The 15469-nt window shown below is 40.2% G+C and overlaps 3 protein-coding genes across 3 annotated transcripts in view; 1 reads left to right on the top strand and 2 right to left on the bottom strand.

Annotated features, from left to right (window-relative positions):
• The window catches only part of LOC311046853 (tetraspanin-9-like), a gene marked incomplete at its 5' end in the record, with an annotated part of 59595 nt that overhangs the window by 27061 nt on the left and 17065 nt on the right, over nt 1–15469 (top strand). The gene's annotated exons all lie outside the window — the stretch shown is intronic.
• Nucleotides 5867–7285, bottom strand: LOC311047855 (zinc-binding protein A33-like; the record flags this gene model as incomplete). The annotated part of the gene is made up of 1 exon (XM_084060804.1): nt 5867–7285. The coding sequence occupies one exon, from the start codon at nt 7283–7285 to the stop codon at nt 5867–5869; it is 1419 nt and encodes a 472-aa protein (XP_083916930.1).
• LOC311047854 (zinc-binding protein A33-like) lies at nt 10233–11669 on the bottom strand (the record flags this gene model as incomplete). Its single annotated transcript, XM_084060803.1, has 1 exon — nt 10233–11669. The coding sequence occupies one exon, from the start codon at nt 11667–11669 to the stop codon at nt 10233–10235; it is 1437 nt and encodes a 478-aa protein (XP_083916929.1).

Below are 15469 nucleotides of genomic sequence, written 5' to 3'. Positions count from 1 at the left end.
GTACTTTTGAAGGGACCGTGCCCCAAACAGGTTGCTTTATTGGGATACAATATGCGGAAATGCCTGCCCTGCTGGTTCTCTGAATTTTTATTTTTAAATAGGCTCTTTCATGATAAATTGACCACATATATGAAGTTAAACAACTACATTCTATCCACACGCTATCTTAAAAGTAAATTCTGTGCCTCAAAAACGAAGTTTGAGAGCGTTTTAAAACCGAAAGTAAAACGTTCATACGGACACGGACGCGCACGGACGCGCACATGCGTGCGTTAATTTACGCACCGGACATAAACATAAAACACATAAACATTAGGGAAAATACGGATTTCAGAAAGAGGGCTGTGTTTCAATGCAGAAAAACACCCCAGCATCCTTATATAGTGGCTGATAGAGGGGAGAAAATGCAAAATATATATATATAAATATTTTTTAAATTTAGGCTTAATGTTCCCTACAATCCCTTAACACATTAGCTGCCAAAGACGTATATATACGTCTTTTAATTATCAGCTGTTGTCCGCCAAAGACGTATATATACGTCTTTGGAAAAAAGGAAAAAAAAAATTTTTTTTTGCATTTTTTTATAATTTTGACCCTTGTCGAATTATGAACAGATTAGGAGCTAAAAATGTTCGAAGATTTGCTGCTCCATTCACTTCAATGTTAAAATTCAAACGGACAAACAATTCACTTTGTTTTTTGGTTTAAAACTACTGCTTTTGAGCTATATTGAAACATCAACCAAACATGTCAACGAGGTCAAAATGACCTCGTTGACATTTGTGAAACCACACCTGAATCTCATCTGTGATTAGAAACCATCTGGGGATCAATCATACTGGAGGAAAAAAATCTGTGGCTACGCGAACAGGTACCAAAATCATGGCAAAACCCTGGCAGAGGCTACAGACTTTTCTGAAAAAACTCTGGCAGGCAATGTGTTAAACGTAGTTACTGCTCTTTACCTTGGCAGGGCAGAAGTTGAGTTACAATTTTGAGGTACTTTCGATATTTCAATTATTTATATTTCTACTCCACTACATCTCAGAGGCTAATATTGTACTTTCTATTCTGCTACAATTGTTTGAAAACTTTAGTTACTCGTTAGTTTGTAGATTTAGATTATTATTACAAAACATACATCACGGTAACCACTTAAGTCCTATTTTATAATGTATATTTGAAAGATTTCACGAATTGTGAAAACTTTTGGAAAAAATAATAATAACTACCATATATTGCCAATATGTTTGTACTTTTACTCAGGTAAAAATGCTTGAATACCCCTTGTAAACAGCGTATTTCTACATTGTGGTATTCCTACTTTTACTTCTCCCTCTTCCACCACTGAGTAGAGTTAGAGCTGCAGTAGGTTAGTTTGCTCGCTGCAGTTATTTATCAGCCTCCTGCACCAGCAGCGCCACAGGCCTCAATCAAGAACTTAGTCGTTTTTATTATTTAGTAGGGGGAAAATAGGCTAACTCCAGAAAGTGTGTGTGTGTGGGGGGGTGGGGGGGGGGGGGGGGGTTCAGCGTGATCAAACCGCCGCTTGTTTCTGCAGTCATTTGCCTCGCCTCTCGTTAGTGTTAAATCTGGATCATTAGGTTTCATTTCAGGCTATAACAAAGGCTTCCATACACAAAGCGGTCGATGGTGCTTTGTAGGGACTTTAGCGAAGGCTGCGGAGATCGGGGAGGGGAACGGGGGGGCTGTTTGTTTAGGGCTTGATTTATACCAGTGGTTTTTGGAACCTTTTTGATTTCATTGACCCAAAAAATAGCAGATCAACAAGCTCATGACGTGTCACAGATCTGCCATTGTTTTGGGTGGGTGACATAAATGAGGCTTAACCGTGTGAATAATTAGAATAGTCAGTAATGAGGGGGAGCGGTGTCACTGTGTCTGTCACTCTATTGTGACACAGTGTGAGAGAGAGAGAGAGAGAAGTCAGAGGAGGCAGAGATTGATTGATTCATCAATCAATCAATTGTTCATCTTCATTCACTGCACACATGTACCCATACACACATTGGTGGAAAGTAACTAAGTACATGAACTCAAGTATTGTACTTAAGTACAATGTTGAGGTACTTTTATTTTACTTGAATATTTGCATGTTTTGCACTACATCTCAGAGTCAAATATTGTACGTTTACTCCACTTCAATTATTTGAAAACTTTAGTTACTAGTTATTTTGCAGATTTAGATTATTATTACAAGACATACATCAACCTCGGCTAGCTTGTAAATCAGCTAATTTCAAAAAAAGTTTTATAGATTTTTAAAAATGTAGGTCATTTTACCTTGGTACTTTATAATCGTATATTTTGATGCCAATACTTTTGTACTTTTACTCAAGTAAAATGTTCAATACAGGCCTTCTACAACTTCTATAGAGTATTTCTATATTGTAGTATTGCTACTTTTAAGTAAGTTAAAAAAGATGTTCCGCCAGTGGCAAGATTTGGTCTGATAACTTTACCTCTACCAAAGTTAAATTATAATATAATCTATAATCCACTACTCTAGCTGTTTAGCTATAAAATGTATAAGAATCGTTCAGTTTGTGATACAAGCATGAAATTTGGTACACATATAGCCAAAGGCATTACAAAAATAATTGGAGATGGAGCCATCGAGAATTTTCAACATGGCGCCCATGGCAGCCATTTTTCAAAATGGACGCCAGAAACAACTGTTTTCTAATGAGTGATGGATATAATATGACACTGTAGACAAAATGTGTTGAATTAATTGACCACATGTGCTTGGTAATGTATTTTTGGGATAATTCATCAACAATTCAAAATGGCCGCCATTTTTTCCAGCCTGGTTAGATATGGATGATCTCTGTGTCAAATTATACATTTTTTCTGCAGAATTTGAATAACTGTAGAATTTCTAAGCTGATTTGTTATATCTTACAATAAGTGAGGCCAAACCTTGGGTCTAACCATTCACAAGGAAGACTATTCACACTCGCCTTCACAGAAACAGAGGGCAGTGCACTCTAACTGAGCTTTTTTGCACTTGCACTTCCCAACACAACCCTTCTTACATTGACAAGAGACTTGACTTGCCTGCATCTGGTAGGCATGTCCAGAAGGGCTCATAGTCTCCCTCTGATGTCTTTGACCAACCCCATTTGCACGGTGAAGGTAGTTCTGGTGTTGACACCAGCACCTGACCCCACACGTGGCTTCCTTGGAGTACAGCTCTTTTGACATATTCTTCCAGGGCAGCCTTGGTCGGTAGGATTGATTCTGGGTTGTGCTTCTTTGCAAACAACTTCCTCCTTGCCTTATTTATTTCTGTACATGTGCTGGTTCGGTCATAGAGAAGAATAACAAACCTCTCAATTGTGGCCATTACCTCTTGAGGTATCTCAGTTGGGGCTGAGGAAACTTTCAACAGAGCATGTGTAAGCTCAGGAAGCACAGCCCATACAGCCCATGCAGTCTTTTTCCCGTGGCCAACAAAGCTTGACACAGTATCACAACCCGTCAATGCATGGAACAATGGGAGTGCACGTGCTTTCTCAGGCCCCAGCCCTGCTGCAATTTCATGGGCTGCTAAGTATCGGAAACTCTTTCCAGTTCCGAAAGCCAACCAAAGCTCATTTTCTGGTTGTAGAGTCTGAGCCACTGCCACAGCTAGCACCACAACATCAGTATCAACTGTTTGAATCATGATTTTATGATGGCCATTTCTTGCTGCATGGGCTACGTGTAATAACATGCGACTATCGGCTTCCTCATGCGTACAAGGAGATATTGAAGACCTATCTGGGAGTGGTGGCTTGCTAAGGACTTCTATGTCACTAGTGATGACAAGCTGCTTGTCCTCCTGCAGTAACGATCCGAGCAAAGCATTTGAGAGAAAGGCAAACAACTCAGTCTTATTGCTGTCAACTCTAAGAAAGTTTTGCCAGTTCCTGGGAATGGCTGCATCACCTACCACACGTCTCTGGATCCCAGTCCCACGCTTTGCTTCTATACCATGACCCTCATCCAGTCTTCCAATTTGAAATGTTGAAGGGAGCTGGCCAAGTTCACTAAACTGTCTTAAATGTTCTGCAAGTGAAGTGTATCCACTCTCCTTGTCTGCTCGCGGATTCTGCAAAGGACATCTCAATGCCTCTGTTGTGTGTTCTTGGCAAATGATACAGAGCTTCCAGTCCGTCTTGGCTGTGCAAGATGTTGATGGTCCTTGACCATCAAAATTCACAAGTTGAAATTTCTTTGACATTTTCTCAACTAAAAAAGTAATGATTGCAGTAAACTTTAAGGCCGAGGGATAATCCTTTTACCACCATTTACTACTAGGGAAACACATTCTTGTATGGGATACAACTAGGTTCGGAACAGAGAATTGCCCTACACCTAGCCCGATCGTTCATCCAATGCCATTTAATTCCTGTGCGATCTGTACACCATCTGGGTAACTAAATGAAAATCATATAAAGCCCCGTTACCCTTGGCTCGGCTCTCCCGCGCTGGCACATCCTGTCCATTCAGGTGCGGCTATCTAACAACATCTAAATATGTAAACTATGGGTTTCATTTGTAGTCCTAAATGGCCATGTTTAGGACCAACACGGATGTTTCAATGTATCTGATATAGAGCTGAACACCTGTGTTTGGTCCTCGACATGGCTAGTGTAGGACTACAAATTTAACCCATCGATTATGTAGATGTGGGGCTAACGTTAGATAGCATTTAGGAAACTAAACTACACTACCACTAAACTATAACCACAACCAGCACATTAATTACAGGAAATAAGGCAATATTAAGAGGAGTGTATATTTAGCTGGCACTGAACCCCATGCTGAGTTTCACAGCAGTGGTGTTGCCAGTGTGCCCTGGCTGTGCTTCAACATCCACTCTATTACTTATCCATTCATTGGATGGTTCTGTTCTTGCAAATATGAGGATTTTTTTTTGTTTATTGGTTCAACGATTTTTTTTAAATGTATAATGCTTGTATCACAAACTGAACGATTGTTTTGGTTATCTCCTGCACTATACATCTCAGAGGCAAATATTGTACTTTTACTCCACTACAATTATTTATTTAGTTACTTTGTAGATTTAGATTATTATTACAAAACACACATTAACCACTTCAGCCCTATATACATTTTGGCCGTTTGAAAATAGCCGATCTACAAGCTCACAATGTGTCGCGATGCGACACATTGTGAGCTTGTAGATCTGCTATTTTCTAAAGATTTTTATACATTTAAAAAACTTGTGAAATGGGACTTTCTGCATCATGAGTACTTTCACTCAGGTAAATGTTGAATTCTGGACATTTACTTTGAACAGAGTATTTCTACATTGCAGTATTGATACTTTTACTTAAGTACAAAATGTGAGTACTTTTTCCACCACTGCTAGGATCATAGATAGGTAAGAGTATAGCCTATATATTCTCTCATCATCTTTAATAAGATCAAATACATCAACAGACATTAGTCACATAGAAACTATAGAATTAAAACCTGATCCACACTACAATATAAAACATGTTATCAGTAAAAATCTTATCAAACATGTCACCATTATACCAATATAATTACAAACTGATCGTTTATATTTATACACTTGACTACACAATAAAAGTATGTCATCAGGAATAATTGTATCTTGTCTGTTTAACTCTCGTAAAGCATGATCTGTCTGTCTGTCTGTCTGTCTGTCTATAATACCAAAGTCATACGAAACTGAATGATACATTACTTAAATAATCACTGCAACTGATTTAAAATAAGAATCAATGACCTGCCATAAAATATCAGCCCTTAATCAATACCAGATCAATATATTCTGTTGTTTTTTTATTGAACGCCAGACGTTCTAACTGTGATTTTTCACAGTGACACAGATCTTCCCTGGTAACATCTTCAGAGACCGATCATCCCAATCACCACTAGAAATGTAGGGAAAGAGTCTCTCAGTGAAAGTGTGTGTGAAGGTGTGTAGGTGTGTGTTAGAATCAGGATCAGAGAAGGACAGCCGTCCTCTGTCCCAGTCCAGCTGAACTCTGATCCTGCGGAATTTCTGATTCACTGAGAGATCAGTAACCCCTGATGAGGAGAAGGCTATGTATTTACCCACAATGAACCGTATTAACCAGTATCCACGCCCTGTGTTTCCCTTCCTCTGGCAAGACTCCACACACACACCTACTGACCAGTTTTTATTGTCTCCAACCTCAACATCCCAGCTGTGAGACCCTGAGTTAAAGCCCTCAGAACCCAGGACATTGGCACACAAGTCAAACCTCTCTGGGTTGTCTGGAAACCGCTGCTTCTCTTGTACACATCTCACACTGGTCAGATCATTAGACAACATGAGATATGGATGAGCAGTGTTGGAGTCCAGGATGACAGGAGTGTAGGAGACAATGTCCTTCATCTTGTCCCAGACTCTGAAGGTCAGGTTCTTCAGGTGTTTGGCCTCGTCTATCAGCGCTCCTGAGACCGGCGGTGGGTCCTGCAGGGTGAGCTGGACTCCCTCCATCGTGCTCTTGTAGTTCCGCAGGAATGAGACGTGGTCATCGGCTCTCAGCTGGTCCTCAGCAGCTTGGATTGCATTGGAGAGGGTTTCCATTTCTCTGCTCAGACCCTCAATCCTCTCCTTCATCTCCTGACTCTTCTGAGCCTCTTCTTCCCGCAGAGCGGCGATCCTGGCCTCCTCTTCCTCCTGTAGGAACCGACGAAAATTCTGAAACTGTTCCTTAATCTGTGTCTCTGTGTTCCTGGCCTGAACCTTGATGTGATTTTCTGTTTTGTCGTAATCGCTTTTAACTTTATCAAAGACCTTCAGTTTCTCCTTTAAAGGCTTCAGGGATTCCTGGACCTTCTGTTTGCAACGTCCAGACGCTTCGTCCATGGGTAAGAACTTGTGTCCGGCGTGTTTCTCTGAATCACGACACACGAGACACGACAGCTGTTGGTCGTCGAGACAGAAGAGCTTGAGCTTCTCACCGTGTGCGGTGCAGAGGACCTCAGAGCTCACCGACGAGGAGCTCCCGCCTTTCTCCTCCAAGAGGTTCTCACACAGGTTCTGCAGCACAAAGTTTGTGAGAGGATGGTCCTTGGAGGATCTTCTCTGACAAACAGGACATTCTTTCATTGGTCTTTCCTTCCACCATTCCTGCAGACAGTCTTTGCAGAAGCTGTGGCCACAGGACAACACAACGGGATGTTTATAGATGTCATGACACACGGGACAGGTCAGCTGCTCTTCCTGAACAGTCAAACGTGAAGCCATTTTGTCTGCCGGTCACACACCTGATCTGGAATGTTCTCTGAGGCTGTTACACCAGAGGAATACTAGAAGACAAAACAACAACAATAACATTATGAGTATCTAGGCATAGTACTAGTAGTAGTAGTAGTAGTAATGTTTGTACTAGCGGTTGTAGTATTCATAGTAACAGTAATAGTTTTAGCACTTTTTTTATAATATTCGTGTTCTTACCTCTTTGGAGATTGTATCAGATAACAGTCTGTTGGTCTGCCAGGTTGTTACAATGATTTGTCCGTCTATTCATTTATTGAGTGATAAATGCCTTTTGGTTATTTTTGTCGTGTCGCAGACGCAGTCTCTGCTGACTGACGAGTGAATCTCAGTCTGAGAAAATGGCTGAGACGACTGTAGAAGGAAATGGACTTTGATTTACTTTCTTCTGATAACAGGAGTGTTATCAGAAAACACACACACACACACACACACACACACACACACACACACACACACACACACACACACACACAGTATGTTATCATAAGTCAATGAATCAAAGTTCATTTTCTTGCAGATGACAGGTTGTACTGTTGCTCCCAGGCAGAAATAAATGTTGTTGGTTCTTTGTGCCTTATAAGAGCATTAGTACTCAATGGATACTCCCTGAATAATAACTGTTTCAAATACACTTCTAGAAGATGTCGTTCAGGGACCCCCAGGGGTCCTTGAAGGCGTTCCAGTGGGTCCCCAGCAAAATGCGTTAATAAAACATTCAAATCAGTTCAAACACTTAAAGCTGAAATGTGCTCCCCCCCACATTTGACTCTAACTAGAAATATATTTGGTTTAAAAAATAAACAGGCCAAAACACCTGTTTATCTATCATAGTGTAATTATTGGTTAACTGTGGCTGAGTATTAACCATTTTATATTTGTTTATAAATCTCTGCGACCTCAGTCTCAGAAGATTTTATTGTTAGACATGATTTGTTCCAAAATGGTATTTTATTATGAAGAGGGCTGTATTTTATAGGACGGTCACATTATGGAATATAGTTTTCCATATGATGTTCATTACATGAAAGCAAAGGCTTATTTTAAAAAATAAAGTTTACATACATACGCTCATACATACATACACTTTTTTGCCTGCAGGCTAACTAGAGTATTCGCAGACCTTGCTATATTGTTTTATCTAGTTCTGAATCAGTTTTACCTCTTGTTTTCTTTCTTTTTCTTCTGTGATTTTTAGTTTATTCTATTTGTGTATGCTATATCATGGGATACATTTCGTTTTAATTTATTATTAGATTATATTGGACTTTATTTATTATGTTTAAAAGTAAAACACATGGTGTATATACATATTTCTCGCAGAAATGTCAAGGATAAAACAATAAATCCAGCGACTTATTTCCATCGTGGTCCTTGCTCTTGGACAGACTTTTGCGTATTCTGTTGTTACTGTATGTAACGTATATTAGTGTCTTGGGCCCCAGGAAGACTAGCGGGCATTTAGACGGTAGCTAATGGGGATCCTTGTAAATAAACAAATAATAAACATGATGATGATGTTCAAAAGATGATGCGTTTTGTTGCGATGCGTCGTGAGCTTGTAGATCGGCTATTTTCACTATTTGTGTGCGACACCTTTGTATGTTGAAGTAGGCCATTAATCTAAGTTACAAAAAAATATTCCACCAGTGGCAAGATTTGGTCTGATAACTTTACCTCTACCAAAGTCCAATTATAATATAATCTATAATCCACTACATCTCCGAGGCAAATATTGTACTTTTACTCCACTACAATTATTTGAAAACTTTAGTCACTGGTTACTTTGTAGATTTAGATTATTATGACAAAACACACATTAACCACTTCAGCCCTATATACATTTTGGCCGTTTGAAAAGAGCCGATCTACAAGCTCACAATGTGTCGCGATGCGACGAATTGTGAGCTTGTAGATCTGCTATTTTAAAAATATTTATATCCATTTGAAAACTTGTGAAATGGAACATTCTGCATCATGACTAGGCCTACTTTCTACTTTTGGTACTTTAAGTACATTTTGACACCAATACTTTAAGTACATTTTGACACCAATACTTTTGAACTTTTACTCAAGTAAATGTTGAATTCTGGACATTTACTTGTAACAGAGTATTTCTACATTGCAGTATTGATACTTTTACTTAAGTACAAAATGTGAGTACCTTTTCCACCACTGCTAGGATCATAGATTGGTATAGTATAGCAGCCTATATATTAAGCTTCGATTGAGCTTAACTCCAATACTCCCATAGAATAAACAGCTGTTGTGGCCTATAGCCACAGTGGCCTACAGCCCCCCCCCCCCCCCCCCCCCCCCCCAATATGTAATATTTGACCAGCAGTATTTACACTACTGGGGTTGATTGAGTACTTTTACTTTTAATAGATCTTCTAGTGTATGAACTGCTGAATGCTGACTGTTACAAACACACGTCTGACTCACTTTACTCTCATCATCTTCATCATCTTTAATAAGATCAAATACATCAACAGACATCATCACTGTCACATAGAAACTATAGAATTCAAACCTGCTCCATAAATGACAAACATTACAATATAAATCATGTTATCTGTAATAATCATATCAAATATGTCACCGTTATACCAATAGAATTACAAACTGATCGTTTATAATTATACACTACAAAATAAAAGTATGTTATCAGGAATAATTGCATCTGTCTGTTTAACTATCGTAGAGCATGGTCTGTCTGTCTGTCTGTCTGTCTGTCTGTCTGTCTGTCTGTCTGTCTGTCTGTCTGTCTGTCTCTCTGTCTTGTCTGTCATACCAAAGTCATTCGAAACTGAATGATACATTAATTAATAATCACTGCAACTGATTTAAAATAAGAATTAATTACCTAAAATATCAGCCCTTAATCAATACCAGATCAATACATTCTGTAGGTTTTTTATTGGACGCCAGACGTTCTAACAGTGGTTTTCCACAGTGACACAGATCTTGGTAACATCTTCAGTGACGGACCACCATAATCACCACTATTAATGAATGGAAAGAGTCTCTCAGTGAAAGTGTGTGTGAAGGTGCGTAGGTGTTTGTAAGAATCAGGATCAGAGAAGGACAGCTGTCCTCTGTCCCAGTTCAGCTGAAGTCTGATCCTTCGGAATTTCTGATTCACTGAGAGAACAGTACTCTCAACCCCTGATGAGGAGACTGCTCTGTATTTACCCTCATAGAACCGTATTGACCAGTGTCCACTCCCTGTGTTTCCCTTCCTCTGGTAAGACTCCACACACACACCTACTGCCCAGTCTTTATTGTCTCCAACCTCAACATCCCAGCTGTGAGACCCTGAGTTAAAGCCCTCAGAACCCAGGACATGGGCATTCAAGTCAAACCTCTCTGGGTTGTCAGGAAGCTGTTGGTCCTCTCCACATCTCACACTGGTCAGATCACCAGACAGCTTGAGGTTTGGATGAGCAGTGTTGGGGTCCAGGATGACAGGAGTGTAGGAGACAATGTCCTTCATCTTGTCCCAGACTCTGAAGGTCAGTTTCTTCAGGTGTTTGGCCTCGTCTATCAGCGCTCCTGAGACCGGCGGTGGGTCCTGCAGGGTGAGCCGGACTCCCTCCATCGTGGTCTTGTAGTTCCGCAGGAATGAGACGTGGTTGTCGGCTCTCAGCTGGTCCTCAGCAGCTTGGATTGCATTGGAGAGGGTTTCCATTCCTCTGCAGATACCCTCAATCCTCCCCTTCATCTCCTGACTCTTCTGAACCTCTTCCTCCCGCAGAGTGGCGATCCTGGCCTTCTCTTCCTCCTGTAGGAACCGACGAAAATTCTGAAACTGTTCCTTAATCTGTGTCTCTGTGTTCCTGGCCTGAACCTTGATGTGATTTTCTGTTTTGTCGTAATCTCTTTTAACTTTATCAAAGACCTTCAGTTTCTCCTTTAAAGGCTTCAGGGATTCCTGGACCTTCTGTTTGCAACGTCCAGACGCTTCGTCTATGGGTAAAAACTTGTGTCCGGCGTGTTTCTCTGAATCACGACACACGACACACACCGGCTGTTGGTCGTCCAGGCAGAAGAGCTTAAGCTTCTCACCATGTGCGGTGCAGAGGACCTCAGAGCCCACCGACGAGGAGCTCCCGCCTTTCTCCTCCAAGAGGTTCTCACACAGGTTCTGCAGCACAAAGTTTGTGAGAGGATGGTCCTTGGAGGATCTTCTCTGACAAACAGGACATTCTTTCATTGGTCTTTCCTTCCACCATTCCTGCAGACAGTCTTTGCAGAAGCTGTGGCCACAGGACAGCACAACGGGATGTTTATAGATGTCATGACACACGGGACAGGTCAGCTGCTCTTCCTGAACAGTCAAACGTGAAGCCATGTTGTCTGCCGGTCACACACCTGATCTGGAATGTTCTCTGAGGCTTTTACACCAGAGGAATACTAGAAGACAAAACAACAACAATAACATTATGAGTTTCAATAGTATTAGTAGTTATAGTACTACTAGTAGTAGTAGTAGTAGTAGTAATGTTTGTACTAGCGGTTGTAGTATTCATAGTAACAGTAATAATTTTAGCACTTTTTTATAATCTTCGTGTTCTTACCTCTTTGGAGATTGTATCAGATAACAGTCTGTTGGTCTGCCAGGTTGTTACAATGATTTGTCCGTCTATTCATTTATTGAGTGATAAATGCCTTTTGGTTATTTTTGTCGTGTCGCAGACGCAGTCTCTGCTGACTGACGAGTGAATCTCAGTCTGAGAAAATGGCTGAGACGACTGTAGAAGGAAATGGACTTTGATTTACTTTCTTCTGATAACAGGAATGTTATCAGAACACACACACACACACACACACACACACACACACACACACACACACACACACACACACACACAGTATGTTATCATAAGTCAATGAATCAAAGTTCATTTTCTTGCAGATGACAGGTTGTACTGTTGCTCCCAGGCAGAAATAAATGTTGTTGGTTCTTTGTGCCTTATAAGAGCATTAGTACTCAATGGATACTCCCTGAATACTAACTGTTGCGTTCCAGTGGGTCCCCAGCAAAATGTGTTAATAAAACATTCAAATTCAGTTCAAACACTTAAAGCTGAAATGTGCTCCCCCCCACATTTGACTCTAACTAGAAAAATATTTGGTTTAAAAAATAAACAGGTCAAAACACCTGTTTATCTACCTGTGGCTCAGTATTAACCATTTTATATTTGTTTTTAAATCTCTGCGACTCCAGTCTAAGAACATTTTATTGTTAGACATTATTTATTCCAAAATGGTCTTTTATTATGAAGAGGGCTGTATTTTATAGGACGGTCACATTATGGAATATTGTCTTCCACATGATGTTCATTACATCAAAGCAAAAGCTTATTTTAACAGTAAAGTAAGACTTTACATACGCTCATACATACATAACATTTTTTTGTCTGCAGGCTAACTAGAGTATTTGCAGACTTTGCTATATTGTTTTATCTAGTTCTGAATCAGTTTTACCTCTTGTTTTCTTTCTTTTTCTTCTGTGATTTTTAGTTCATTCCATTTGTGTATGCTATATTATGGGCAATAAAAAAAATAGATTAGATTGGACTTTATTTATTAGATGTGATGTTTAAAAGTAAAACACATGGTGTATATACATATATAAAAATGTATATCGATCATTGCTGTTGGGTGGAAACCTTCTATGTTCAAAACACGATGTGTTTTGTCGTGATGCGTCAGGTGAGCTTGTAGATTGGCTATTTTCACTACTTTTGTGCGACACTCTTGTTTGATGAATTAGGCCATTAATCTAAGGAAAAACAAAAAAGGATGAAATATGGAGATAAAAGGTTTCTGCTCGACAGGGACAATATAGTACTTTTTAATGGGTCATGCATGATTAATGATTCCTGAAGTTCTTTATTCTTTGGGAAACTTTAATTACTCTGTAGACAAACAAAAACAAATCAACTTGTCTTAATAAATATTTAATTCATCAAATAGTTGTTTTGCCAAGCTTTAGAGCTCGCTTGCCTCACACACAAACACAGATTTGCAAAACAGATTTGCTGTGGCCGGGGGTGCATTGTGTTTTCGTCTGTCTGCTTTCGCAGGAAAATAGCAGATCGACAAGCTCACAACGCGCCTCGCTGCAACGCGTTGTGAGCTTGTCGATCGGCTATTTTCCCGCAAAAGCTTTCCCCACTATAACAGACAACAGAAAAGACATTAGCATAGAGCCCTGAGCCGGGCGTCGCTCAACCATATGGAGTTTAAGTGGTTAAAATGTTGCTACCCATTGGTACAATTGGTGTGCGGCACAAACGTGACGCAAAGCTTGGCCAATCCGTGAGGCCGGGGGGTTGCGTTGGCCAATCAGGGAAGCCCAGGACATACACACAGACACATGTTTGTTGGAATGTATACAAATAATATGTAACGTTTTCAAATAATTGTAGCGGAGTAAAAGTACAATATTTGCCTCTGAGATGTAGTGTAGATGTAGAAAAAATGAGAAATACTCCAGTAAAGTAAAAGTACCTCAAAATTGTACTTAAGTACAGTACTTGAGTACATGTACTTAGTTACTTTACGCCACTGGCTGTCAGGCTGCATTAGAGCGTATGTGGTATGCGCCTGAACTGCTAAGCCGGTATTTCTAAATTAGTTGTTTTTTCCACCATCAATAAATTGCTGAGCCGTTTTAATTAGGGTTTAATCAATTAAGTGTCGAGTGTTTCTTTCATGTGTGTTTCCATCGTGTGTATACAGAAAATTTCAGGCACTTTGTTAAATCAAGTCAAGTCAAACTATTCAATGATCAATTATACATTCAATCTTGTATAGTACCTGTGCGACAGCAGTCATTACCTATTGTATTTCCTCATTCTCATCGCCTTTTCTTTTTTTTGACTCTTAACTACAGTGTTTGTGGCTCACTGCGTAACAAGCTATAAACAATGGTTGGCTGAACACCAGTCCTGTCCTCCATGAATGAAGATGAGAAATGGGAGAATAGCTGAATAGCTGCAGTTGTCAGCTGCTGCCACACATACACGCGCACGCGCACACACACACACACACACACACACACACACACACACACACACACACACACACACACACACACACACACACACACACACACACACACACACACACACACACACACACACACACACACACACACACGCGCACACACACACATACACACACACGCGCACACACACACACACACACACATGCACGCAATCGCACACGCACGCACACACACACACACACGCAATCGCACACGCACACACACACACACACACATGCACGCACGGCCGCTCAAGCGCATTTGTATTACTATATTTGTGAGGACATTAACGTTTTTAACGCTATAACCCTAAAGCCGAAAATATCAGATCTGCACAAGCTGCGACACAGTGTGAGCTTGTACATCGGCTATTTTAATTTTACTAAAATAATATTAAATTATATACACTTGTGAGGACGTTTGGCCCTTACAAGTATAGTAATACAAGTACACACACACACACACACACACACACACACACACACACACACACACACACACACACACACACACACACACACACACATGCACGTCACACACGCGCATCTTATGGCGCATAGAAATAGTACGTGTCCCCTGACAGAACACTAATGCCTTATAAGATTCAATACAAACGCCACACATGTTCATTTCTCTTCCTATATATTACTTCAGAGACATCTTGAGGCATCATACGGGCCGCACGCCATCGTTGTGACAGCCACTGTCATGTTTCTTCACAGCCTTATTATCCCATCTTATAAAACACCCTTCAATCTGTCCTGGCAGCCTCTCAGAACCCCCCCGTGGCCACCGAGGACGTGATAGAAGAACCAATTGTATATCTCATTAACCCATCCAATCCGGGAACGCGTCTGTGTCAATTTTAAGATTTATTTGGCTATTAAAAATGTGCAGATATACTTGTAGAGCTGCTATTTTTTGAAAAATCTTGAAAATGTGTGCAATTCTTTGAATATATATTTTCTAAAGCGAACATTTGTAAAATATTTTGTTCCAGGGACCTCCAGAAGCAGAGATGTGAGTTAAAAATGTTGTTTAAAAATATATATACAGTATGTATTCAAAAATTTGCACAAACGTTGGATATTTTTCAA

Source organism: Gymnoscopelus microlampas (assembly GCF_963454915.1).
Source record: "Gymnoscopelus microlampas genome assembly, chromosome: 6".
NCBI classification, from domain to species: Eukaryota; Metazoa; Chordata; class Actinopteri; order Myctophiformes; family Myctophidae; genus Gymnoscopelus; species Gymnoscopelus microlampas.
Note: the sequence above shows the minus strand (reverse complement) of the source record. Positions and strands in the feature narration are given on the sequence as shown.